Source organism: Podarcis filfolensis, assembly GCF_964270895.1.
Source record: "Podarcis filfolensis genome assembly, chromosome: 18".
NCBI classification, from domain to species: Eukaryota; Metazoa; Chordata; class Lepidosauria; order Squamata; family Lacertidae; genus Podarcis; species Podarcis filfolensis.
Window position 1 is genome coordinate 9,406,081 of NC_139622.1, and position 27,059 is coordinate 9,433,139.

The 27,059-nt window shown below is 50.4% G+C and overlaps 1 protein-coding gene across 1 annotated transcript; it reads right to left on the bottom strand.

The window, feature by feature from the left end:
• Positions 1-73: 73 nt before the first annotated feature.
• Positions 74-27,059, bottom strand: CBARP (CACN subunit beta associated regulatory protein). Its single transcript, XM_083594494.1, has 10 exons — positions 25,002-27,059; positions 24,787-24,863; positions 20,056-20,201; positions 18,762-18,823; positions 17,047-17,212; positions 14,910-15,081; positions 13,847-13,975; positions 10,817-11,018; positions 6,934-7,117; positions 74-3,910 (listed from the first exon to the last, which is right to left on the bottom strand). The coding sequence occupies exons 2-10, from the start codon at positions 24,835-24,837 to the stop codon at positions 2,785-2,787; spliced, it is 2,238 nt and encodes a 745-aa protein (XP_083450620.1). The 5' UTR covers positions 24,838-24,863; positions 25,002-27,059; the 3' UTR covers positions 74-2,784.

Sequence of the window (27,059 nt, forward strand, 5' to 3'; positions counted from 1 at the left end):
AGGCCCTATATACAACCTCTGGGGCTGACAGTGTTCACGACTTAAGGAGAAAAGACCACGCACACCCATTGGAAAACGTTGGCACATCGTTTATTTAATAAAGTCTTGTATTTTTATTTTTTGCTCTCCCCCTCCATTGAAAAAGGCGGGGAAAAAGGAGGTTCGTGGTTTGGTCTGCTGCTTTTACGAAGCGGGGAGGGGAAAAACAGGCTTTTGCATCGCCCTCCACCGACAAAAAAAAAAAAGACAAATTGTGATCATAGGATGGCCAGAGTTGGAAGAGACCCTCCTCCCAACACACACAGAGAAGGGTCTTCTAGTCCAACCCAGGCAAGACTCGCAAGCTAGACGATTATGACGGTTTCGACAATGACAAGAGCGAGGTGGCAAAACAAGCCAGGACTTTGGAATAAATAAATAAATATATGTATATATATATATATATTCTCACATTCTCCAAAAGAAGAAGGGGTGGGGGGAGATCGCCCTGCCACACCTCTGGCAGCAGACGTTTTTCGCTTTTACAAAATTAAGTTTCTCTTCTTTTCCGACCGTCCATCCCCCCCCCCCAATTCCCCATCCCTTCAAGTAGTGCTTTGGACGTTGATTTTGAAAGGAAAAAAAAATGAAAACTGGAGGGCAGGACCCACACATCCAACCAGGCGCACACATACCCCACTCCTTCCCCGAACCCCCCCCCCTCTGTTGACATGCAAAAGAATTGAAGCACGGAAAGGAAAAAGTTAGGAAACGTAAAAGATTTGGCACACATCCTTGGCATGGCAGTGTTGGTAGGTGGATGGGTCAGTTTGCCCCCTCCCCAAGCGATGCGCTTGTAGCCGCGTAGTAGCAACAATACATTAAAAGAAAAAGCTTGCTGCCGCCACCTTATAATCTGCTTAAAAATTAAAGGCGCAATAAAACTGCCTGCTTATATAGGCAAAACTCAAAAAATTAGAATATCGCGGGAAAGTTCATTTATTTCAGTAGTTCAACTTAAAAGGTGAAACTCGTATATGAGATCGACTCATGACATGCAAACCGAGATATGCTTCTACTTCTCAGAGCTCCGATATTGCTCTATCTGCAACTTTGTTTTGCCGATTTCATTGAATATTCTGATTTTCTGAGATTGTTAATTAGTTTCGCCTTTGAAGCTGAATTAGTGAAATAAAGGAACTTTTCCATGGTATCCTAATTTTTCGAGTTTCGCCTGTATATTATTATTATTTTTCTTCAACCACATATGTGGATAAATAACTTTTAAAAAAAATTAAAAAGAGAACGCGCACCCCCTTTGCATCGATTTGGAGAACAGATAGCGGAATAACGTGTCGGAACAGGCGCGTTTTCGTAGCTGAGCGCATGAGGACTATGGCTGATCTCCCTCTTTTTCTTCCGTTGGGCCTTACCCCCAAATTCACTGCTCTCCTATCTCAGCCTAGGGAGGAAAACTGGGCGGCTTTCGGATGGCTCTAGACTTCCTGGCTTCTGAGACTAGCAGTCCAATGACACTGGGGGGACACACACATGGACGTCAGTCATCTCTGCATCATCCGCTGACGCTAAGACCAGGGTATTTCTCATTCCGCTGCCCGGTTCGCATGAGGACTATCACCATGGGAGCATTCAAGTAGCAGCTCCGACACCCCTTTTCCGATCAAGCTGTTTAGTATCTCTGCGCAAGGGATGGTGGCGCTGGAAGGAAAGCCAGAGCAAAGGGGGGAACAGCGTACAATTTTGTTGAACGGGAAAAGTTGGAGATAATAGAGAATCGGCGACGGAGGAGTAACGCAGGGGAGAGACGGAGGCCTGAGCTATCGGAGGACGAGAAGTCGGGCGTGCTGCTTCTACTGCAACCCGTGTGCCTCGCTTTGCCAAGTACGTACCCGAAAAGGGCACAACCCGCTCCAAACCGGTGCAGTAACCCATGGCAATTTCATCCGCCCAGGCAGCTCACCAGCTTAATAAAATAGCATTTCTGGAACCGGTTCCACGCCAACGAAAGTTCATTGGGAAGAAACTCGGGTGAGAGATCGGGGGCCAAGCGGGCAGGCTTTTCTGTCCCATCTGGAAGGCGAGGTTGGTTCTGCCTCCCGCCAAGAGGACACCCAGCGACAGACAGAGGGAGAAGGAGGAAAGGATAAGGTTATTGCTTGCAAAAAGAAAAAAACCAGAGAGAGAGTGTGTGTGTGCAAAGGTGAAGGAATCATTTATAGTTATCTGCTACAACCAGCTCTTTTGAACGTCGTGAGGTAAAAGTCAGGCCTCTGCTAGGTTCCGGGTTCTCCTGTTATTAGCAAGAAAAAGCCCCTCGGGAACGTAATGTCCGGGCTGTGCAATAGAGGCGCTTGCTTTGGCAAACCTGCCTCGGGGAAGGGAGAACTGGCTCGTCTCGGGACCCCTAACCCCTCTCGGGCACCGGCGAGAAGGGAGCAGAGGCTGCTGGGAGCAAGATCCCGCCCTCCCCAGCCCCTCGCAAACGGAAGGCCAAGGCGAAGGGCCCGCCGCTGCCCGCCGCACAAACGCAGCCTTGACCAGTTTCCCTCGACCCTCTGCGGACTCCGAGTCCCGGCTAGAGACAGGGATGTCTGCGGGATGGCGACTCCCCTAGGACGCAGCGATGTCCCTTGCGTGGTACCTGCCCCAGCAGGGCCACCGTCCTCTGAGATAGTGCGCCCCATTGCCCCGGTCGGCTGGCAAATCCCATGCCGGCCCCGGGGAGGAACTGGGGAGAGAGCGATGGCTACCTCACCCTGAAGTCGACGGCGTCCCCCTGCTCCTCTACTCTGGGCTGTGGTCAGGGGAGGCATCTGCCACAGCCACGACGCACCCTGGACTCTCTCTCGGTTTTTTCAAGCGCCCATACATCCTTTCCTCCAACCCCCCGGTTATCTTGTCCATCAGTTCGGTGCCCAGGCTGCCCAGGCCTGGGCACTGCCCATCCTCGAGGCAGCCGCTGCCATACGGCTCGGGCGGCCCCTTGGCCTCCTCCGGTGGCTCCTCTTCTATCACCTGGATTTTGTCGGCGGCTTCCACCGCCGCCGGCGCCGCCTCCTCGTCCCCGGCGCTGACGATGCGTGGCAGGGTGCTCTGGTAGCGCCCCTCGAGTGGGTAGTTGACGCTGTCGCCCCTCCGCAACGGCGTGCGGTGCCTCTCCAGGGCCGGCGGATAGCGGACGCCGGGGTCGCTGTACTGTTTGGCCCTCTGCCACTGCTTCCGGAGGTGCGTCCGGGAACGGTGCTTGGCTCGCAGCGGCGACTCGTCGAACTGAGGGTCGTGGCGGACGAAGGCGTTGAAGAGGGCGTCCGTCTTCTCATCGATGCTGTAGTCCCGGCGGGGCAACGCGTCCCGGGTGGGGAAGAGCTGCCCGTAGGGGGCCCAAACCAGCGGACTCGGGGCCGGCGGCCCGCCGGAAGCCCCTTCCACGGCCTCGTCTTCCTCCTCTGGTTCTTGGCCTTCGAAACTCTCAAAGATGGTGGCTCGGCGGCCGGCGCTGGTGAAGCAGTATCGCTTCTCTGAGGCCGTCTGGTCCTCGCCGACGCGCCCGCCGGGAGCCTCGATAGAGGCGTAGCCGCTGTCCATCTGCAGGAGCTTCCGGGTCCCGGCCTCCGACTCTACGCTGTCCTGCTTGGCTTTCCCCGGCAATCTGTCCTCTCCTCCTTCGGCCTCATCCGCCAAGGAAGAAGGGAAGCTGGGCAAGCCGCCGCTCGAAGAGATGCTCTCCCCGCCGTCGCTGCGCACCGAGTCCCGGTCGTTGCCCTGCTCCGACGAAGCGTACATCTCCAACGATGCCCGCAGGCTCCAGATGTCGTGGTAAAGGGGGGTGGGTGGCTGCTGCGGGGGCGGGGGCGGCTCCAAAGCGGGGGGCTCAGCGGAGGGGGGGCTGGGTTGCTCCGCCGGCTCTATCCTGCATCCAGAACACAACAGGTACATTTTCCCTTTAAAAACACCTTTTGGGTCTTAGGATCATATGGAATGAAAACAGCAAATGATAATCGAGACCTGATATATATATATACACACACACATACATACATACATACATACACACATACACTCTTTTCAAGTTCATACACACACACACACACACTTTTCAAGTTCATATATCGTATTTTTTGATCTCTAAGACTCACTTTTCCCCTCCTAAAAAGTAAGGGGAAATGTGTGTGCGTCTTATGGAGCGACTGCAGGCTGCGCAGCTATCCCAGAAGCCAGAACAGCAAGAGGGATTGCTGCTTTCACTGCGCTGCGATCCCTCTTGCTGTTCTGGCTTCTGAGATTCTTGTGGTCTGGTGCTTCTTATAGAGCGAAAAATACGGTACACACACACACACACACACACACACACACACACACTTTTCAAGTTTATACATTTCACTGATTTCACAATCATCTTGACATTTCAAAACTTTACTTCCTTCCCCCTCTTTCTGCGGTTCCTTAAATTTCATTTTAATACCTTTCGCATATCCAAATTAACTCCATTTGCTCATTCATTCATCTTCTTTAAATACATACTCTTACAAAACTGCAAGTTATTACAATAATCCTGCCAATGTTTTCATCCGTTTACAAATTATCTGTAAATATTCAATAAACCGTTTCCGTTCTTTAACTTTTTTATTTTTAAAAAACGTTATCTTGATTTCTTCTGGCAAGTTTCGCCATTTCTGCATATTCCATTGCCGTTATAAGAGAACAAATGAGATGCTCGTGGCGAAGTTCCAGACCTCTTTTTTCTAGAAAAAGGGCACTGGCCTGGCCCGTTCTTCCTGCAAAAGGACCGCACCGATGCCAGCTGCTGGAAAACGGCAGAAGGGGAGAATGCCGCTCTTGTGTTCAAATCCAGCTTGCGAGTTTCCCTTTGGGACAACTAGTTGGCTCCTGTGTCCGAGGCAGCTCCATCTGGTATGCAGGATGAGACCCTACCTGCCCGCGGACTGCCTCGCCAGAGTGGTGCATGCTCTGGTTATCTCCCGCTTGGACTACTGCCATGCGCTCTACGTGGGGCTGCCTTTGAAGGTGACCCGGAAACTACAACTAATCCAGAATGCGGCAGCTAGACTGGGGACTGGGAGCAGTCGCTGAGACCACATAACACCGGTCCTGAAATACCTCCATTGGCTCCCAGGACGTTTCTGAGCACAATTCAGAGTGTTGGTGCTGACCTTTCAAGCCCTAAACAGCTTTGGTTCAGTATATCTGAAAGAGTGTCTCCATCCCCATCGTTCTGCCTGGACACTGAGGTCCAGCTCTGAGGGCCTTCTGGCGGTTCCCTCCCTGCAAGAAGCGAGGTTGCAGGGAACCAGGCAGAGGGCCTTCTCGGTGGTGGCGCCCGCCCTGTGGAACGCCCTCCCACCAGATGTCAAAGAGAACAACAACTACCAGACTTTTAGAAGACATCTGAAGGCAGCCCTGTTTAGGAAACCTTTTAATGTTTGATGCATTCCTGTATTTTAATATTTTGTTGGAAGCCGCCCAGAGTGGCTGGGGAAACCCAGCCAGATAGGCGTGGTATAAATATATTATTATTATTATTATTATTATTATTATTATTATTATTATATGGGCATTTTGGCCCCTGTGAGAACAGGATGCTGGACTAAAGATGGGCCACTGGGACTAGATCCAACAGCCCCTTTGTTTGTTCTTATTAAACGAGCCACTGCAGCTCAGGAAGGAGAGTAGAGGGCCTTCGCGAATTGCCTTGCGGATACAGCAAAGCCTGCCGATAACGCCAAGGTTGCAGGTTCAATCCCCGCAAGGGACAGCTGCATTTGGGGGGTGGTGGTGGTTTGGACTAAATAACCCTCCAACTCTATGATAGGGTTCCACATAGCCAGGATTCGGCCGTCGGAAACGGTGCCCAGGCACAAACTGCATTAATGTCTGGGGAAACCTGGACGTATGGCAGTGTAGATTTTGGCAAATCTTTTAAAAAAAAGCTCAAAAGCTTCAATTTTATTTCTTTTAGATTTTGCTAAGAAGCTAAACTTTGAACCAAAAAAAAAAAAAGGATATAGAAAAGCTCAACAGCTTTAATGTCCGGATTTTCACTTTTTGAAATGAGGTAAAGGACCCCTGGACGGTTAAGTCCAGTCAAAGGCGAATATGGGGTTGCGGCGCACATCTCGCCTTTGGGTCGAGGGAGCCGGTGTTTGTCCACAGACAGCTTTCTGGGTCACGTGGCCAGGAGGACTCAAATGTTTCTGGCACAACGGGACACCGTGACAGAAACCAGAGCGCACAGAAACACTGTTTATCTTCCTGCCACGGTGGTACCTATTTATCTACTTGCACTGGCGTGGTTTCAAACTGCTAGGTTGGAAGGAGCTGGGACTGAACAATGGGAGCTCAGCCCGTCGCGGGGATTTGAACTGCCAACCTTCCGATCGGCAAGTCCAAGAGGCTCAGTGGTTTAGACCACAGCATATGGTAACCTTACCGTATGATCCTTTGACTCTTAAAGGTAAAGGGACCCCTGACCATTAGGTCCAGTCGTGGCCAACTCTGGGGTTGTGGCGCTCATCTCACTTTATTGGCCGAGGGAGCCGGCGTACAGCTTCCGGGTCATGTGGCCAGCATGACTAAGCCGCTTCTGGCGAACCAGAGCAGCGCATGGAAATGCTGTTTACCTTACTGCCTGAGCGGTACCTATTTATCTACTTGCACTTTGACGTGCTTTTGACCTGCTAGGTTGGCAGGAGCAGGGACCGAGCAACGGGAGCTCACCCCGTCGTGGGGATTCAAACCATCAACCTTCTGATCGGCAAGTCCTAGGCTCTGTGGTTTAACCACAGCGCCACCCGCGTCCCCCTGTGACTCTTAGGCCTACCCAATCCATGAATCCCGCAGTGCTTGGATTCGTGCCAACGCACCTGCGTCTTCTCTGCCCCCCCGCCCCATTCCCACTTATCTACTGAAAAATACCTGCCGAGGGATAAGGTGGAGGTGGCTGCAGCGGGCAGGAACGGCCCGCTGACGGGCCTGAACGCCACGTCATCTGTCCGAGCGATGTATTGGATGATGTCCGTCTGGTGGGGGTCACGGTCTTCTTGGTCCATGCTCTCACTTGCAGCCCTCTGGCGCTGGAACTGGTGCCGTTTCGGAGAGCCTGGGGGCAAAGGACCGGGTGGCGTTAAGAAGTTAAGAGGGGGGGGGCAGGGGGACGACATTGGTGGTGGGGGCAGGGGGAGCAAGAGAAGAGACGACAACGAAAATATGATTATTTTGGACAAGGGCAAGCCCTCGGTCACAAATTTCTTGAGTCCTGCCCTGCTGGCAAAAAGAGATGTGCACTCAACCGGCAATTACACTGGTACCTCAGGTTACATACGCTTCAGGTTACAGACTCTGCTAACCTAGAAATAGTACCTCGGGTTAAGAACTTCGCTTCAGGATGAGAACAGAAATCGTGCGGTGGCGGCAGCAGGAGGTCCCATTAGCTAAAGTGGTGCTTCAGGTTAAGAACAGTTTCAGGTTAAGAACGGACCTCCGGAATGAATTAAGTACTTCACCCGAGGTAAAGGTAAAGGGACCCCTGACTGTAAGGTCCAGTCGTGGCCGACTCTGGGGTTGCGGCGCTCATCTCGCTTTACTGGCCGAGGGAGCCAGCGTACAGCTTCCGGGTCATGTGGCCAGCAGGACTAAACCGCTTCTGGCGAACCAGAGCAGCGCACGGAAACGCCGTTTACCTTCCCACCAGAGTGGTACCTATTTATCTACTTGCACTTTGATGTGCTTTCGAACGGCTAGGTTGGCAGGAGCAGGGACCGAGCAACGGGAGCTCACCCCGTCGTTGCGGGGATTCGAACCGCTGACCTTCTGATCGGCAAGTCCTAGGCTCTGTGGTTTAACCCACAACGCCACCTGTATAAAAATGACGTCTTGATCAGAAATAAAGCCTCTATGTACATAGGTCCAGGATTTCAAAGGTGGAATTGATCTCCAAAACACAGCACTTTGTCCTGGATCTTAGAGAAGTCAATCGAAAATTTGTGGGGGTTTTGGCATCTTTGTTTTTTAATAAAAAAGCTCAACAACAACTTTTGGGTTTTCCTAAATAAAAGCAAAACTATTGGGGGGGCGGGTTTCTAATAAAAAGCTCAACAACTTTTTGGGTGTCCTGGTTTTTACTTTTTGAAATATGGCAAACCCTCTATGTGCACCAAAGCACAATGGAAGGATAATCGTTTCTCATGAGTTAAATACCGACGATACATCACTTTATAAAAATTCTCTGAGATAATGCAGATGATCAATGATCGTGAAATCATGAAGGAAGAGGGTGAATTATGGCCTCATCCTGTTGAACACATCTCTCTTACTGCATTAAAAAAATGGCTTCTCTTGTTGATGCAACTCAGTCCAAAGACCGTGAAAGGTCTTAAGAGTATTTTACTGCCTTTGCACAGGACCTCGCGTGCTTGGTCTTCAATCTCATCCAATTACGCTTCAATATTAAGCCAATTTAAATGGTATGGCTTTAAGCTTGTACCGCAAAGTTTATTTTGGCGGGGTCACTTTCCCTTCTACGGGTTTTCAGATATATATTTTTTTTTACAGAGCGAGTTTAACAAATGCTTTAAAAAAGCTTTGTTTCTTTTATTTTCTTTGAACAACCGCAGCAACGCTATCGCAAACCTGAAACACGTTACAGTGGTCCCTTGGTTCTCAAACTTAATCTGTTCCGGAAGCCCGTTCCAAAACCAAAGCGTTCCAAAACCAAGGGGCGCTTTCCCATAGAAAGTAGCGCAAAATGGATTAATCCGTTCCAGACTTTTAAAAACAACCCCTGACACAGCAATTTGACTTGAATCTTACTATCTAACGAGACCATGGATCCATGAAAGGAAAGCAATAAACAATGTACAGTGGTACCTTGGGTTACATACACTTCAGGTTACAGACGCTTCAGGATACAGACTCCGCTAACCCAGAAATATTACCTCGGGTTAAGAACTTTGCTTCAGGATGAGAACAGAAATTGTGCTCTGGCGGAGCGGCTACAGCAGGAGGCCCCATTAGCTAAAGTGGTGCTTCAGATTAAGAACAGTTTCAGCTTAAGTATTGCCCTCCGGAACAAATTAAGTACTTAACCTGAGGTACCACTGTATATATTATTTACAGAGCGAGTTTAACAAATGCTTTAAAAAAGCTTTGTTTCTTTTATTTTCTTTGAACAACCGCAGCAACACTATCACAAACCTGAAACACGTTACAGAGGTACCTTGGTTCTCAAACTTAATCCGTTCCGGAAGCCCGTTCCAAAACCAAAGCGTTCCAAAACCAAGGGGCCCTTTCCCATAGAAAGTAATGCAGTACGGATTAATCCGTTCCAGACTTTTAAAAACAATCCCTAAAACAGCAATTTGACATGAATCTTACTATCTAACGAGACCATGGAAAGCAATAAACAATGTACTGCAGTCACACAATCAATCAGTAGCTAAACTGGGTTCTACACAGTCACAAAAACAAAACAAAAAAGAGCCGCAAAAACAAAAACGGATGTGTGGCACTCAAATCAGAAGCATAACACTCAAAACGGAGCACATTCGGCTTCTGGAAAAAGTTCGCAAACCAGAACACTTACTTCCGGGTTTGCAGTGTTTGGGTTCCAAGTTGTTTGAGAACCAAGGCGTTTGAGAACCAAGGTACCACTGTATGCTTAAATAAAAGAGGCTACGAGGCTTTATTTTGCCCCAGGGACCACCAGATCAAGAGAGGTTGCATTGATGCCTCCAGTTCACCGGTGCAACGTCTGAATCGTGTCAGTGAGAGCTGCGTGCTGGGTGGGCACCAAAGCCGGTGTGATGGCCTGGGATTCGGACTCGGAGGCTGAACCTGAAGAATCCCAGCCTGCACAGGAGTCCCCGCCTCCAGAACCAGCTGAGCCGGGGCTGGGGCTTGAGCCTGAAGGGTCCTCACCTGGGCTGGATCCTCAGGTGAGTCTGCTCTGGCTCCTGAGGTGATGGAGGACCCATTGCCTGCAGGTGCTCCACTCTCAGCCCCGTCAGGGGAAGCTGAGGTTGCCTCTGGGTCTGGTGTCCCTCCAGCCTCTCCTGAGCTGCAGAGGCTCAGGGCAGAGAGGAGGGCTTGCCTCCAGGCCAGGAGAGGCGAGTCACCAGAGGATCGGGGTCGCCCTATGCCTCGAGGCAGATAAAAGCCAGTCAGCCCCAGTCCCAGATTGCAGGAGCAACATGGTTGGTAGCCTGTTCCTGCCTGCACCCTGTTCTGCTTCTCTGCCGGAGCTCCTGACCTCACCCGACTCCCTGCTTTGGACCCCGCTTCAGCTTTGATGGACAGCCTCCATACTGCACCCTCGACCTCAGATTGGACCATAGCTGTCAAGCGTCCCTTATTTGGCGGGACAGTCCCTTATCCCAGCGCTGTGTCCCGCTGCTGTCCCTTATTGATAGATGTCCCTTAAATAAGCTACTGAAGGGAATGGGGCCCTTTCTATGTCCAGCTGTGCTTTGTCAACAACAAATTGTTGCTGGTTTTTTTTGTGTTGAATATATGCTATATGGTAATTTATGGACCTAATAGGTATCTAAAGCCATTTGCACGCAACAAAATATGTATTTTATCAAAGTAATTGTTGATCCCTTATTTTGGCTGCCGATCCCTTATTTTCGAGGCTGCTGGTCCCTTATTTTCAAATCTGTAAGTTGACAGCTATGGATTAGACTCGGACCTCACCGCACGGTTAACCCACGGGACCAGCACAGCCGGGCAACTACCCAAGAAGGAGCATGGCGTATCCGCCCCCCCCAGGCCAAAGTATCACCCCTCCATCGGCATGACCCACCTCTCGTGTCCAGACTGGATGCTCTCTGACTCGTGTCCAGTTTCCATTTCTTGATCCGAAAGTAGGGTCCGGCACCCTCGAGGCTGGCATGGCGGCGTAGGCGGGTGAAGAAGTGAAGGACGGTGCCCTGGGCAGGGGCCGGCGGGGGCTCCCCCGTCCCGCCCCCTCCAGCACCCTTGGGACTCTGGCCGGCGCCGTCGGACTGAGAAGAGAGGAAGGAAGGAGGAGGAGGGATGGGTCAGGAACGGCCGGCGGTTTTGCCACCCGAATAAAAATGCTCCCCTAACCATCATAGAATCATAGAATCCTAGAGTTGGAAGAGACCACAAGGGCCATCGAGTCCAACCCCCTGCCAAGCAGGAAACACCATCAGAGCACTCCTGACATATGGTTGTCAAGCCTCTGCTTAAAGACCTCCAAAGAAGGAGACTCCACCACACTCCTTGCCAGCAAATTCCACTGTCAAACAGCTCTTACTGTCAGGAAGTTCTTCCTAATGTTTAGGTGGAATCTTCTTTCTTGTAGTTTGGATCCATTGCTCCGTGTCCGCTTCTCTGGAGCAGCAGAAAACAACCTTTCTCCCTCCTCAAACACACAGAGAGATGCGCCGCGCTACAATGGCCTCCCCTCTGGGCGCAAGGACGGAAGACGCGTTGGCCAAACACGTACAGCGAGGGAAATCAGCATTTGATCCCCTGCCCAATTTGCCTGTTTGCCCTCTGACGAAGAAATGACCAGTCTGTAATTTTAATGGTAGGTTTATCGTAGCTGTGAGAGACAGAATCTCCTTTGACTTTTGTCTTCTGGGTTTCTGGGGTTTTTCCTGTTGTTATTCTGTCTCTCACAGAGTTCCCCCGAGTGAACCTGCAGGAAAAATAAACAGCAAACCCCAAAATTTGGGATCCTCTCCAAACCCGTGCCAGGATTTTGGGGTGTGTGTTTTTTTGCAGCGAAAACCCTGTGTTTTGCAGGCCTGAGCGTTTGATACAGCAAAGACGGGGTTCATACTTAGCATTAGCTTCGGACCTCCAAATTTGGGGTCCTCTCCACAGATGCACAGAGACATCGAATCTTAAGAGCTGGAAGGGACCCTCGGGTCATCTAGTCCAACCCCCTGAAATGCAGGAATCTCAGCCAAAGCGCCCCTGGCAGGCGGGCATCCGACCTCTGCTTAAAAATGTCCAAGGAAGGAGAGCCCGTTCAAAGGAGTCCGTTCCACTGTCAAACGGCTCCATCTTCCATGCGGCAAGCAGCCCTTCCGGTATTTGATCACCTGTCCATCGTCTATTTTCCAAGCCCTCCTCTGCACACCTTTTCAATCTCTTTCTTAAAATGGGGTTCCCAGAACTGGACACAGGACCGCAGGTGTGGTCCGAATCAAGGCATTCCCTCGAACAGGGTGCAAGATTTGTGCAGGGTAGCCAAATTCTGTGCGACTGCCGTAAAACGTAGGGAACAAGCTGTGCTATCATAATGATTAAGGCCTTAAATTATAATTTTAGGTTATATGTTAGTGACTTAAGTTTTAATTTATATAGATTTTTACCTGTTGCTATATCGGTATTGTCCCTGTTATAAAGGTAAAGGGACCCCTGACCATTAGGTCCAGTCGTGACCAACTCTGGGGTTGTGGCGCTCATCTCGCTTTATTGGCCGAAGGAGCCGGCGTACAGCTTCTGGGTCCTGTGGCCAGCATGACGAAGCTGCTTCTGGCAAACCAGAGCAGCGCACGGAAATGCCGTTTACCTTTCCGCCGGAGCAGTACCTATTTATCTACTTGCACTTTGACGTGCTTTCGAACTGCTAGGTTGGCAGGAGCAGGGACCGAGCAACGGGAGCTCACCTCGTTGCGGGGATTCGAACCACCGACCTTCTGATCAGCAAGTCCTAGGCTCTGTGGTTTAACCCACAGCGCCACCTACATCCCTGACTAAGTTTTAATTTATATATTTTTTAGCTGTTGCTATATCTGTATCATCCCTGTTAGACCTAATTGCAAATTCCAATGTATCCCTGTCATGTTTTATGACTTCCTTGATGTGGGCTGGAACTGGTCTGTGACCGAAATAATAAAATTCATTCATTCATATGGCCTAGAATCGCATTAGGCTTTTTTGCCGCTGCATAATAATAATAATAATTTATTTTTTGTACCCCGCCCATCTGGCTGGGTTTTCCCAGCCACTCTGGGCGGCTTCCACAGAGACCAAAAATACACTAAAATATCACACATTAAAAACTTCCCTGAACAGGGCTGCCTTAAGATGTCTTCTGAATGTCAGGTAGTTGTTTATCGCTTTGACATCTGATGGGAGGGCGCCACTACCGAGAAGGCCCTCTGCCTGGTTCCCTGTAGCTTTGCTTCTCGCAGGGAGGGAACCGCCAGAAGGCCCTCGGAGCTGGACCTCAGTGTCCGGGCTGAACGATGGGGGTGGAGACGCTCCTTCAGGGATACTGGGCCATTTAGGGCTTTCAAGGTCAGCACCAACACTTTGAATTGTGCTCGGAAACGTCCTGGGAGCCAATGGAGGTCTTTCAAGACCGGTGTTATGTGGTCTCGGCGGCCGCTCCCAGTCACCAGTCCAGCTGCCGCATTCTGGATTAGTTGTAGTTTCCTGGTCACCTTCAAAGGCAGCCCCACGGAGAGCGCATGGCAGTAGTCCAAGCGGGAGATAACCAGAGCATGCACCACTCTGGCCAGACAGTCTGCGGGCAGGGAGGGTCTCATCCTGCGTACCAAGTGGAGCTGCCCTGGACACAGAATTGACCTGCGCCTCCATGGACAGCTGTGAGTCCAGAATGACTCCCAGGCTGCGCACCTGGTCCTTCGGGGGCACAGTCACCCCATTCAGGACCAGGGAGTCCCCCACACCCACCCACCTCCTGTCCCCCAGAAACAAAGCATCACATGGTTGTCTCATTGCTAAACTTGCAGTCTACCGAGACCCCAGGATCCGTTTCTTCACATGCCAGGCGCCCCCCAGTATCCTACATTTGTGCATCTGGCTATCCCCAAATAAGCTGACGTACCGAGGTGCCTTCGCCAGAATCTGATGAAGCAGAGGAACCAGCCTCGACGGTGGAATTATAGGTGTCTCCCGGCAAGGCAGAACTGGCACAGGTTCCGTGGCTGGTCAGCGCCGTCTCCGGCAAAGGATGCTACCAAGAAGGGATGAAAGTGAGAAAGAGTTAGGGATAGCTTCGCCGAGCCACTCACACACCTCCCGGAAGTTTGCGCCCTGCGGGCGTAAAAATAGAAGAGGCATTTCCAAAAATGCATCCGAATTGCCCCCCAACCCCGCTCTGTTTCCGTACAAAAAGTTTGCCTCTAGGACCATGAATGTGGCCTCTGCAGGTAATAAGGCAGGTCTCTGCCCCCAGGGAGCTTACAAATAAATGTGAATTAAGGAACTGGGCTAAATTCTCTCTTCTGAGCATCCATGGGTGCCCTCAGAGAGGCATAATAATAATAATAATAATAATAATAATAATAATAATAATAATAGTATTTCTTATACCCTACCCATTTGACTGGGCGGCAGTAAATTATTATTAAGTGATAACACAGGTCTCTGCCCCAAAGAGGTTACAAATGTGAATTAAAGAACTGGGAGAGGCCTCAGCGAAATTCTTTCTCATGAGCATCTATGGACGTCCTCAGGGAGGCCAAGCAATAATAATAATAATAATAATAATAATAATAATAATAATAATAATAATAATAATATACCCCGCCCATCTGACTGGGTTACCTGAGCCACTCTGGGCAGGGGTAAAAATAGAATAAGACAGGTCTCTGCCCCAGGGAGCTTACAAATGTGAATTAAAGAACTGAGAGAGGCCTCAGCTAACTCTCTTCTGAGCATCCATGGACACCCTCAGCAATGCCAAGCAATAAATTATTATTAATAATAATAATAATAATAATAATAATAATAATAATATTCTTATACCCCGCCCATCCGACTGGGTTACCTGAGCCACTCTGGGCGGCGGTAAAAATAGAAGTAATAAGTCGGGTCTTTGCCCCAGAAAGCTTACAAACATGAATTAAAGAACTGGGATCCTGCCCCATGGCTCCTCTGGGTCTCACCTGGAAGATGGCCAGGCTGGGCTTAGCTGGGGGGTGCCGAGGCGTCATGGCGATGCTGTTCTCGTTGGACTCGTGGATGGTGACGATCTTGAGGGCGGCGGACGGGGGCAAGGGCAGGTGGCTGAGGCGGGCGTTCTTCAGGTGGTGGAAGTCTCCTTCGGTCAGGGTGTACCTGGCAGGGTAAGGATTTCCCATCAGCCCCTGCCAGCACAGCCATTTTGGACCATGATTTCCCATCAGCCCCTGCCAGCACGGCCATTTTGGACCACAATTCCCATCAGCCCCTGCCAGAACGGCCATTTTGGACCATAATTTCCCATCAGCCCCTGCCAGCACGGCCATTTTGGACCATGATTTCCCATCAGCCCCTGCCAGCACGGCCATATTGGACGATGATTTCCCTCAGCCCCTATCAGTATGGCCATTTTGGACCATGATTTCCCTCAGCCCCTGCCAGCATGGCCACAGATTTCCCATAAGCCCCTGTCAGCACAGCCATTTTGGACCACGAATTCCCATCAGCCCCTGCCAGGACGGCCATTTTGAACCATGATTTCCCATCAGCCCCTTCCAGCGCAACCATTTTGGACCATGATTTCCCATCAGCCCCTGCCAGCACAGCCATTTTGGACCACGATTTCCCATCAGCGCCTGCCAGCACGGCCATTTTGGACCACGATTTCCCATCAGCCCCTGCCAGCACGGCCACTTTGGACCATGATTTCCCATCAGCCCCTGCCAGCACAACCATTTTGGACCACGATTTCCCATCAGCCCTTGCCAGCGCGGCCATTTTGGACCACGATTTCACATCAACCCTTGCCAGCGCGGCCATTTTGGACCACGATTTCCCATCAGCCCCTGCCAGCGCGGCCATTTTGGACCACGATTTCCCATCAGCCCCTGCCATCTCTGGCACACTGTCTCTCCAACCCCACAAAAAAACAAAAACTTGAATATTTTTCTCCAAGTCCCATCGCTGAATGGTAGAAACCTTCCTTTGCCTCCAGAAGGTAGGCAATCCTGGGAGAGAAATACTGACCCAGAGCCGCAAAACAGGCTTATCACAGGCCTTGGGGGCCACCCAGAGCCCATCTAGTCTGACCCCCATGCATTGTACAGGGTTCAAGTCCTCCCAACCCAGCCCTCAAACCCATCAAGGGACTACAGTCTCTCCGCCAGTCCTTACCTCACAGGGCTGCTGCGAGGATTTTTTTAAAAAAGACAATCCCTTATATAAAGGATTATCATTTCTGAACAGAATGGAAATTTATTTAAATTTTGGAAGAAAAAAGGTAGAAGAATGAACTCATCCACTTGGTAGGGGGCAGTTTGATAAAATTGTAGAATTTGGCGTTAATTGGTATTGTTATAGCGAAGCCACTGTTGGAAAATCAATGAAAAATATGTATTTTTTAAAAGTTGAAACATATACGTACTGGTCCCATCACCTCCTGGCAAATAGAAGGGGAAGAAATGGAGGCAGTGAGAGATTTTACTTTCTTGGGCTCCATAATCACTGCAGATGGTGACAGCAGCCACGAAATTAAAAGACGCCTGCTTCTTGGGAGAAGAGCAATGACAAACCTAGACAGCATCTTAAAAAGCAGAGACATCACCTTGCCAACAAAGGTCCGTATAGTGAAAGCTTTGGTTTTCCCAGTAGTGATGTATGGAAGTGAGAGCTGGACCATAAAGAAGGCTGATGGCCGGAGAATGGATGCTTTTGAATTCTGGTGCTGGAGGAGACTCTGGAGAGTCCCATGGACTGCAAGAAGATCAAACCTCTCCATTTGGAAAGAAATCAGCCCTGAGTGCTCACTGGAAGGACAGATCCTGAAGCTGAGGCTCCAAGACTTTGGCCTCCTCATGAGAAGAGAAGACTCCCTGGAAAAGACCCTGATGTTGGGAAAGATGGAGGGCGCAAGGAGAAGGGGACGACAGAGGACAAGATGGTGGGACAGTGTTCTCGAAGCTACCAGCATGAGTTTGACCAAACTGTGGGAGGCAGTGGAAGACAGGAGGGCCTGGCGTGTTCTGGTCCAGGGGGTCACAAAGAGGCGGACGCAACTAAACGACTAAACAACAACATACGTACTAACCGTACTTCTCTCTCGAACCCAGGACCCCCGCCTACCTCCTCCCTTTCTCCTGGGTCTTCTTGCTCTGTTCGAAGAGGGCAGCTTCGTTGAAGGACACCCGTCGCCCCGTGGCGCTTCCCGATGAGAGGAACCTCTCGCTCTCCGCGTCTCGGTAACTGGAGCTCGACATGCAATCAGGGTCATCCACCTTGATGGTGATATCTAGGGGAGGCAATGGCGGGGGTTTTAGGAACCCACCCATCCTTTTTATTTTATAATATTTTTTATTAATTTTAACATATAAATTATAAAACGTACCACAAAACTTATCACTTATACCATCCTTTTAGACTTCCGTCAGCACCTCGGATGATCCACCGTTTTAATCACTTCTTATGCATTTCTTAACTTTATATTGCCTTTACATCTCTTAACAGATCATCCTCTCCCTTCTCCATTTTTGCAATACTCCTCACAAAACTTCTTGCAAACCTACAAACGTCGTCTGATCTTCACAAATATCTTTTCAAGTAGTCCGTAAATTTACTCCAGTCTTCCGTGAATTTCTGGTCTCGCCGGTTTCGAATCCTTCCTGTTAGTTTATCTAGTTCTGCATAGTCCATTAACTTCATCCTCCATGAAACCCACCCATCCTAGCTAGCAAAATCCCAGAGATACAAATGAAACTCGGAAAATAAGAATATCGTGGAAAAGTTCATTTATCTCAGTAATTCAACTTAAAAGGTGAAACTAATATATGAGGTAGACTCACGACATGCAAAGCGAGATATGTCAAGCCTTGATTTGTGATAATTGTGATGATCATGGCGTACAGCTGATGAAAACCCCAAATTAACAATCTCATAAAATTAGAATATGAAATGAAATCAGCAAAACAAGGATTGCAAATAGAGCAATATTATAACAAACAAAGGCTTGACATATCTCGCGGGGATTCAAACCACTGACCTTCTGATCGGCAAGCCCTAGGCTCTGTGGTTTAGACCTAAAGGTAAAGGTAAAGGTAAAGGGACCCCTGACCATTAGGTCCAGTCGTGGCCGACTCTGGGGTTGCGGCGCTCATCTCGCTTTATTGGCCGAGGGAGCCGGCGTACAGCTTCCGGGTCATGTGGCCAGCAGGACTAAGCCGCTTCTGGCGAACCAGAGCAGCGCATGGAAACGCCGTTTACCTTCCCGCTGGAGTGGTACCTATTTATCTACTTGCACTTTGACGTGCTTTCAAACTGCTAGGTTGGCAGGAGCAGGGACCGAGCAACGGGAGCTCACCTCGTCGCGGGGATTCGAACCGCCGACCTTCTGATCAGCAAGTCCTAGGCTCTGTGGTTTAACCCACAGCGCCACCCGCGTCCCTAAGCCTATAGATAGCTCCTAACAAAACCGTTTGCTAGAAACCGCAGGAGGGGAGAGCTGCTCTCACACTCGGGTCGTTTCTCCCAGTTCGCCAAGGATGCTATGGGCCTGATCTAAACCCCTCTTCCATATCTCCCCCCCCCCACTGATAGGCTTTTTGGGGAGGGGGGAGGAATTAAACCAGAGAGGCAACATCCCTGGAGAGGTTCTGAGTTTGGTACCAGGAGATGCAACAGGAGGAATAAAAGGAGAGAGAGAGAGAGAGAGAGAGAGCGCGAGCGCACAACCGTTTCCAGGGCAACGGGCCCTAGCAACCAGAGCGGGTACCACCAGACCTTCCTATAGAAAAGGATGCAGCAAGCCTTGCCGGCTTTTGAAATTAAGCAAGCAAGCATCTCACCTTGAGCCGGCTGGGAATCATCCAGATAGGTAGTGTTTGTTTTCTCGGGGTCATCGCTGGCTCTGAAAAAAAAGAAAGAGAAGAAGGTGGTGGGTGGGGGACCTTGAAAAAGGCGTACGCAACAGAGTGAGATGGAAAAGGTCTAGGAAAAACCTGTGCTGAATAGCTCTAGGTTTGCATAAGCCATGATTTGCATATTAAGGGAATATGCTGTGTACAGTGGTACCTCGGGTTACGGACGCTTCAGGTTACAGACTCCGCTAACCCAGAAATAGTGCTTCAGGTTAAGAACTTTGCTTCAGGATGAGAACAGAAATCGTGCTCTGGCGGCGCAGCAGCAGCAGCAGGAGGCCCCATTAGCTAAAGTGGTGCTTCAGGTTAAGAACAGTTTCAGGTTAATAACGGACCTCTGGAACGAATTAAGTACTTAACCCGAGGTACCACTCTATCTATCTATCATCTATCTATCTATCTATCTATCTATCTATCTATCTATCTATCTATCTATCATTTATTTACCAACTATGCCAAAATAGCTTCATTTTCACACACACCTTCAACTCCAGGTAGGCCAGGAGGTAACGAACGGCCCAAAAATATTATTTTTTAAAACAAGGACAACAATGCACAGTGAGTTTCGTGGCACAGGTCCCTCCGAGGGCTAGACTGAGGTCGAGGAAACGAATAACTATAATAATAATAATAATAATAATTTATTATTTATACCCCGCCCATCTGGCTGGGCTTCCCCAGCCACTCTGGGCGGCTTCCAACAAAATATTAGAATACCATAACGCATCAAACATTAAAAGCTTCCCTAGAGAGGGCTGCCTTCAGATGTCTTCTAAAAGTCTGGTAGTTGTTCTCTTTGACATCTGGTGGAAGGGCGTTCCACAGGGCGGGCGCCACCACTGAGAAGGCCCTCTGCCTGGTTCCCTGTGATTTGGCTTCTCACAGGGAGGGAACCGCCACAAGGCCCTTGGATCTGGACCTCAGTGTCCGGGCTGCACGATGGGGGTGGAGACGCTCCTTCAGAACTACAGAACTTTCTTTTAGAAGACATCTGGAGGCAGTCCTGTCCAACTCTTTGGTGCTATGAAAGTCCTGTGGTTAAAGCAGTCATCTTTTAAATCAATGAGGTCTAGAATCTTTCTTTGCGGCTAGGGAAAAAGACCAGAGCTCAGACCAAGCCTCTCTGACTCTGCATAACCCTCTGTTTTGGTTGCAGAACCGGCCTTTCGCACCGCGACCTCCCCACCTTAGGGTCCCAGTTCTGCTCCCCACACCCCGTTACCTGGAGTGTCGCCGGTCAGCCTCACAGCATCGCCGGCAGACGATCAGGATGCCGAAGAGAAGCACCAGCGTGCCCCCGATAAAGATGGAGAGAAGTATCAGCAGCAGGAAATACCCATCGTGGGTCTTCACTTCGCCAGGCACCGTCTGGAAGGTGGGATTTTTGGGGTGGGGTGGGGGGAAGGAGGGAAGGGAGAGAAAAATAAAAATACACGGCATATGGGTGCAAAGGGTGAGGGGAGCCGATGGGGCTGAGTTTCCTCACCCTTGTTCTGTACAAGCTACCTCCACAGCAAGGAGACTCGGAAAAATATATACCGTATTTTTTGCTCTATAAGACTCACTTTTTCCCTCCTAAAAAGAAAGGGGAAATGTGTGTGCGTCTTATGGAGTGAATGCAGGCTGCGCAGCTATCCCAGAAGCCAGAACAGCAAGAGGGATTGCTGCTTTCGCTGCGCATCGATCCCTCTTGCTGTTCTGGCTTCTGAGATTCAGAATATTTTTTTTTTCTTGTTTTCCTCCTCCAAAAACTAGGTGCGTCTTGTGGTCTGGTGCATCTTATAGAGTGAAAAATACGTGTATATATTCCCTGGCAGTATGAGAGCACATTTCTCCACAATTTTTTTTTGGGGGGGGGGCAGATGGAGACACTCTTCACTTTCACACACAAGTTTAGGGTGTGTGAAGTCAAGAATTGCCTGCCCTTGAGAGATGGCTCCCCCATGTCACTGCACGAGTCATAAAATAATAATAATGATAATAATTTATTATTTGTACCCCGCCCATCTGGCCGGGTTTCCCCAGCCACTCTTGGCGGCTTCCACAGAGACCAAAAATACACTAAAATGTCACACATTCAAAACTTCCCTGAACACGGCTGCCTTAAGATGTCTTCTGAATGTCAGGTAGTTGTTTATCGCTTTGACATCTGATGGGAGGGCGTTCCACAGGGCGGGCGCCACCACCGAGAAGGCCCTCTGCCTGGTTCCCTGTAACTTGGCTTCTCGCAGCGAGGGAACCGCCAGAAGGCCCTCGGAGCTGGACCTCAGTGTCCGGGCTGGATGATGGGGGTGGAGACGCTCCTTCAGGTATACTTCAGTCAGTGATCTCAGCGCGGTTACAAAGCACGCAGAGATGCAACAGGCACCCTCCTCAGAAGGTTCTCATGAGGAAAGAGATTGGAAAGCACTTTGGACTCAAATCACACCTCCATCTTTGCAATTTTAAGAACTCTGTGCTCTTCCCTGACCCTCCATCCTCACGACTCAAGTCTTCTTCCCACCCCACTCCAGTTGATTCCACCGTGCAATGAATCTGTTCTCCCTGGGGCCGTGATCCTTTCACTGAAATGTGTTAAGATTCCTGCATTGCAGGAGGTTGGACTAGATGGTCCTGGGGTCCCTTCCAGCTCTAGGATTCTATAATTCTATGTGCTCATTGCTGATGCTCAATGCTGGCACTATATTAATAAAATAATAGTAAAATACCAGTAGGAACTAAAGCGAGATGAGCGCCGCAACCCCAGAGTCAGTCACGACTGGACCTAATGGCCAGGGATCCCTTTACCTTTACCAGTAAGAACAACAACAATTTATTCTTATTATGGCCCAGTAATAATTTGTAATTGTGGGTTAAACCACAGAGCCTAGGACTTGCCGATCAGAAGGTCAGCGGTTCGAATCCCCGCAATGACGGGGTGTGCTCCCGTTGCTCGGTCCCTGCTCCTGCCCACCTAGCAGTTCGAAAGCACGTCAAAGTGCAAGTAGATAAATAGATACCACTCCGGTGGGAAGGTAAACGGCGTTTCCGTGCGCTGCTCTGGTTCGCCAGAAGCGGCTTAGTCCTGCTGGCCACATGACCCGGAAGCTGTACGCCGGCTCCCTCGGCCAGTAAAGCGAGATGAGCGCCGCAACCCCAGAGTCGGCCACGACTGGACCTAATGGTCAGGGGTCCCTTTACCTTTTACCCCCTGAAAGAGGTCTTTGATGAAGGGCTCTTAGCAGCCAAAGATTCAGGTACCCAGGGCTTTTTCCAGCACAGAGAGAAAGACCCCAGAACTTTCAGTCTGTTAGATTTCTACCTGTCGAGGTCAAAGCGCCCAACTTAAGTTTGGGCCCATGAAGCTGCGATTCCTGCATTGCAAGGGGTAGACCCCTGGGAACCCCTTCTCTGATTCTTCTGCGATCATGTGCAAAACTGGAATATCTCAAGTTGTGGGTTCGAGTCCTCCGCTGGGCAAAAACACTCCTGCATTCAAAAGGATGACCCCTGTTGGTCTCTTCTAAATCTACAATTCTACGATTCCAGGGCCAGCAGTGGTGGTGGGCGGTAGCTGAGTCAGTGCTCAAGTCAGTGACTGACCGCATTAAGTCCTCTGGCCCCTTCCACGGGACTGTCGCTTACTGATGACTCAGCACCCAGCTAGTCCTCAGCGCAGGGTTCCGAATCGTTTCAGAAAAGGGAAATGTGCAGAGATGGGAGGGGACTCAGACCTGTTTGCATCCCAAGCATCCCTTACTTTCACAAACGACAGTCCTTACTTTCACAAATGACATATCCAAAGCATTTCCTGCAGATTTGGAAGCCAACAACTGCCTTCTGCAAATGCACGTGGCTTGGGTCTGTTTCCGACTGGCGGTGGGCAGGATTGAACCCGGGTCCGTCTGCGTGGCAGGCAAGCGCCCTCAACCAAGGGAAGAGGCCCGGCTGCGGAAATCTGCAATGGCTTGCAATGGATTCAGCAGAAAACCCTTCGAGGGTTCCCTTTTCCTAAAGAATCACAAGCTGGAAGGAACCCCAAAAATCATCTAGCCCAACCCCCTGAAATGCAGGGGTCTTTTGCCTAACCTGGTACTTGAACCCACGAACCTGAGATTAAGAATCTCCTGCTCTACCGACTGGGGTTGGCTTCCTCTGCAGAACCCCCCAAAATATTCCCAGATACTAGGCGAAGTCAAAGAAGCCGTAATGTAACCAAAAACCAGAACTGGCTGCCCCCCTTCGGAGCTGTTGAACTACAACTGCCCATCAGCGCTAGCCAATCCCGGGAATTGTAGCGCAGAACCTCTAGATCAGGGGTCAGCAAACGTTTTCAGCAGGGGGCCGGTCCACTGCCCCTCAGACCTTGTGGGGGGCCGGACTATATTTTTTTTGGGGGGGGAAATGAATGAATTCCTATGCCCCACAAATAACCCAGAGATGCATTTTAAATCAAAGGACACATTCTACTCATGTAAAAACACGCTGATTCCAGGACCGTCCGCGGGCCGGATTGAGAAGGCGATTGGGCCGGATCCGGCCCCTGGGCTAGCAAGGCCAGAGCTCAGAGATGATGGGAGTAGATTAGACTGATGCTCTAGATTAAGAGAGCGGGTGATGCGTCTAGAAGCCGCAAACTCCAAACCTAAATGGCTTCGCTTTTTATTCCTCTACTGGTGAGCTTTGGTGGCAGAGTGGCAAGGCAAAGGCACTCTGCATATGCTCAGAGGCACCATCCACAACAATTACTTATTTTTGCCATAATTTCACAATACCACAGCTCCGTCAGTATAAACCAGCTAGATGGATCAAAGGCCTGACTGAGATTCGAACCGTTTCCTATTTAAATCTGAGCCTTTTGCTCAGGACTTTGAGTAGACCTGGAAAAGCCCATTGCCTGAAACCCAAAAGAGCTGCTACCAGTCAGTGCAGACAATATGCAGCTGGATGGACCAGCCATCCTTGCCAAGACTTGTGGGCCCAGGAAATAATTTCTTCCCTCTGCGCTAGGTCAAAGCAATGCCGATTGAGAACTCGCCCTCGATTCGCAAAATTGCTTTAAATCGTTTCTAATATTGGTGTTTTCAATTGCAACCTGCCCTGGGACTTTAGTGTGGGGGGCAGGTAATAATAATAATAAATAATAATAATAATAATAATAATAATAATAATATATTGTTTATACCCCGCCCATCTGGCTGGGTCCCCCCAGCCACTCTGGGCGGCTTCCAACAAAACACTAAAATACAATAACCTATTAAACATTAAAAGCTTCCCTAAACAGGGCTGCCTTTAGATGTCTTCTAAAAGTTTGGTAGTTGTTGTTCTCTTTGACATCTGGTGGGAAGGCGTTCCACAGGGCGGGCGCCACCACCGAGAAGGCCCTCTGCCTGGTTCCCTGTAACTTGGCTTCTCGCAGCGAGGGAACCGCCAGAAGGCCCTCGGCGCTGGACCTCAGTGTCCGGGCAGAACGATGGAGGTGGAGATGCTCCATCAGGTCTACTGGACCGAGGCCGTTTAGGGCTTGAAAGGTCAGCACCAACACTTTGAATTGTGCTCGGAAATGTACTGTGAGCCTCAGATTTTAAAATACATTCGCACTGGCAGCACCATGCTCCGATTACAACAACCCCGGGAGATGATGGACCTGTCCTCGCTGGCTCCCCAGCTGAATGCATTAGCAAAAATTGCCGAGGCTGGGCAGATCAAACAGGGTCAGGATCCACCGGGCAAAAGGCAGCTCTTCTCCCGCAGGCGCACAACCCAGCAACTCCCACTGCTACTCCTGCCAAAAGTTTGGTGGCATTTCTGACCTGGGCCCAACCTGAACTCTCCTATCCAGAGCCGGTGCAGGGGGAAGTGGGGAGACCTCTCTGTCTCTCTGGAGGGGGGCATGCAATACAGAATATCACCCACCCTGGGGGAAAAGCCTCGCAGATCTCTCCCCACCTGCCTCCACGGCAGGGACACTCACCGTCACACCTCCCGTCGTCGCGTTTTCCCATGCGCTCAAATCATCGCTCATTGTCCGTCCTCAAGAGAGATGTCCTCCTGGGGAAAAGGGAGGCACGAAAGCACAGTGACACGGCGGTGCACGGTTGCAGAACAAGATTAAAAATATATATTTAAATTAAAAAAGAAGGCATGGGTGCGCAGGGAGGGGGAAATAAATAAAGAAATGCAATGTACATATATCAAAATTTGCAGAAGAGGCGATGTGGTCGATGAGGTTGTAGATTCTTCTTTTCCCTTTCTCTCTCTCTCTCTCTCCCGGTTACCTTCAGCAATCCATCTCCCCTCCCTTTGCAGCTCACATGTTTTTCGCTGAAGGGAAGATCACGGGTGGATTCCGTTCACAAGATCCTCGGCAGCGCCATGCTGCGATTACAACACCCCGGGAGATGATGGAGCGGTCCTCGCTTGGCTCGCCAGCTTAAGATGCCGCTGAGGAAGGAAAGCAAAATGAAAGGCTGGTGTGTTTTTATTTATTTTTAAGAGGAAGGCAGGATGGGGTAGAAGCGAAGGTGGTGGCAGATTGCAAAAGCACCCTTTCTTTCTTTCCTCTCCTTTCCTTCTATCTCTCTCTCCCTCTTCCACTGCCTGGTGTCAGATGGTTTTCCTTAAGGAGACAGCGGAAGGCCGCAGAGCAGCCTTCGGGGGGCGAAAAGCGGCTGAGAAAAACGGCAAAAGCCTTTACCCCCAACCCCGGACCCTGGAAAAAGGCGGCAGCCTCTTCTCTCTTCCCCAAGCAACCCGGCCTTCCACCCCAGACGCAGTTGGGAGCCTGGAAATTAAATCGCCTTTTCCAAACACACATGCACGCGCTAGGATCCTGGCTCATCAGCCCACACACACACACACACAGGGTTGACTCACGCCAACAGGAGAGGGAGATGAGCAAGAGGGGAAGGCAGTGAGGGGGCGGACGGTTGCTGCAGCAGAGTGGGGGGGCGCAACCCCACCCCAGGAAAGAGCAGCGGAAGGGTTCCGGGCGGCTTTGATCCCAGCGGCTGCAAAAAAAAAAATGAGGAGGGGGAGACACGCAGAAAGGGCTGAGTGTGTGCATAGCTGGGGGAGGTGGGAAGGGGTTTTGTGGCACCCACCCGCCGCTTAAGGAGCTAGTAGCGTGCACACACATGCACACACGTGTGTGCAAGGTGCAAGGACCTTAATGCAATTCCTCCTACCCGTAGCAAGAGAGCAAAGGCAGGAGGCACACACACGCTCCCAGAGGAAATTAGGAGTCAGGCCCCATTGACCTTGGTGTTGTCAACACTGGCTGGCAGCAGCTGCCCGGGGTTCCAGGTAGGGATGTTCCGCAGCCCTAGCTGAAGATGCGAGGGCTTGAACCTTCAGCCCTGACCCTGCCTCGTCCTCCTGGTTGGTCTAACCTGGCTTATATACCGAGTCAAGCCATTCACTTTTCTAGTTTGGGGTTGCCAACACTGGCTGGCAGCGACTCTCTGGGGTTTTAGGCAGAGGGGTCTGTCTGTCTCTGTCTCTGTGTCTCTCTCTCCACCGCCATCATATCTCTGCGTGCAGCCACAGAGCAACAACCCTTTCCCCCAAAATAAGGGTTCTAGTCCACATGGTTCCGAGCTAAATAAGAGAGCTAAATAAGAGACCAAGTCAGGCTGTGGCTCGAGCGAGTTTTTAAGCACACCGGACGCGTGCTTAATACACATGGGACCTCCCAAGGAATCCCGGGAGCTGTGGTTCTTACTCTTCACAGAGGTACAACTGACAGCGCCGTCCAACTACAGTTCCCAGAATCCCTTGGGGGATGTCACATGCTTTAAAGGTATGGTGTGGACCCACCCACAAAATAAATAATTTCCCACACTGCCCCCGTTAATGCCTTTTCGCTCCAAGTCCCATAATGTCCCCAAAAGTTCAGAAAAGCTTAGCGTCCCACTGCGTGGTCTCCAGCCACCTGGCCTCTGAGCATGTGGGAAGTGCTACTTGCTACAGAATAGCTTTGAACCTTGGGCTGAAGGGTTGCTGCTGTTGGTCTTCAGTGCCTTCATTTCAGGTCCTGTTGCGATTTGGGGGGAAATCGTTCGGTTTGGCCGTGCATTTATTCATTGCGTACGACTACTTTTGCTATAGGGGACGCGGGTGGCGCTGTGGGTTAAACCACAGAGCCTAGGACTTGCCGACCGGAAGGTCGGTGGTTCGAATCCCCATGATGACGGGGTGAGCTCCCGTTGCTCGGTCCCTGCTCCTGCCAACCTAACAGTTCGAAAG

Excerpts from the sequence above, each read along its gene's own strand:
- CBARP (XM_083594494.1), bottom strand. The coding sequence starts at position 24,837 with ATGAGCGATGATTTGAGCGCATGGGAAAACGCGACGACGGGAGGTGTG. Across the intron at positions 20,202-24,786 it reads CGACGACGGGAGGTGTGACG|ACGGTGCCTGGCGAAGTGAA; the intron begins GTGAGTGTCCCT and ends CCCACCTTCCAG. Across the intron at positions 18,824-20,055 it reads GCTGACCGGCGACACTCCAG|AGCCAGCGATGACCCCGAGA; the intron begins GTAACGGGGTGT and ends CTTTTTTTTCAG.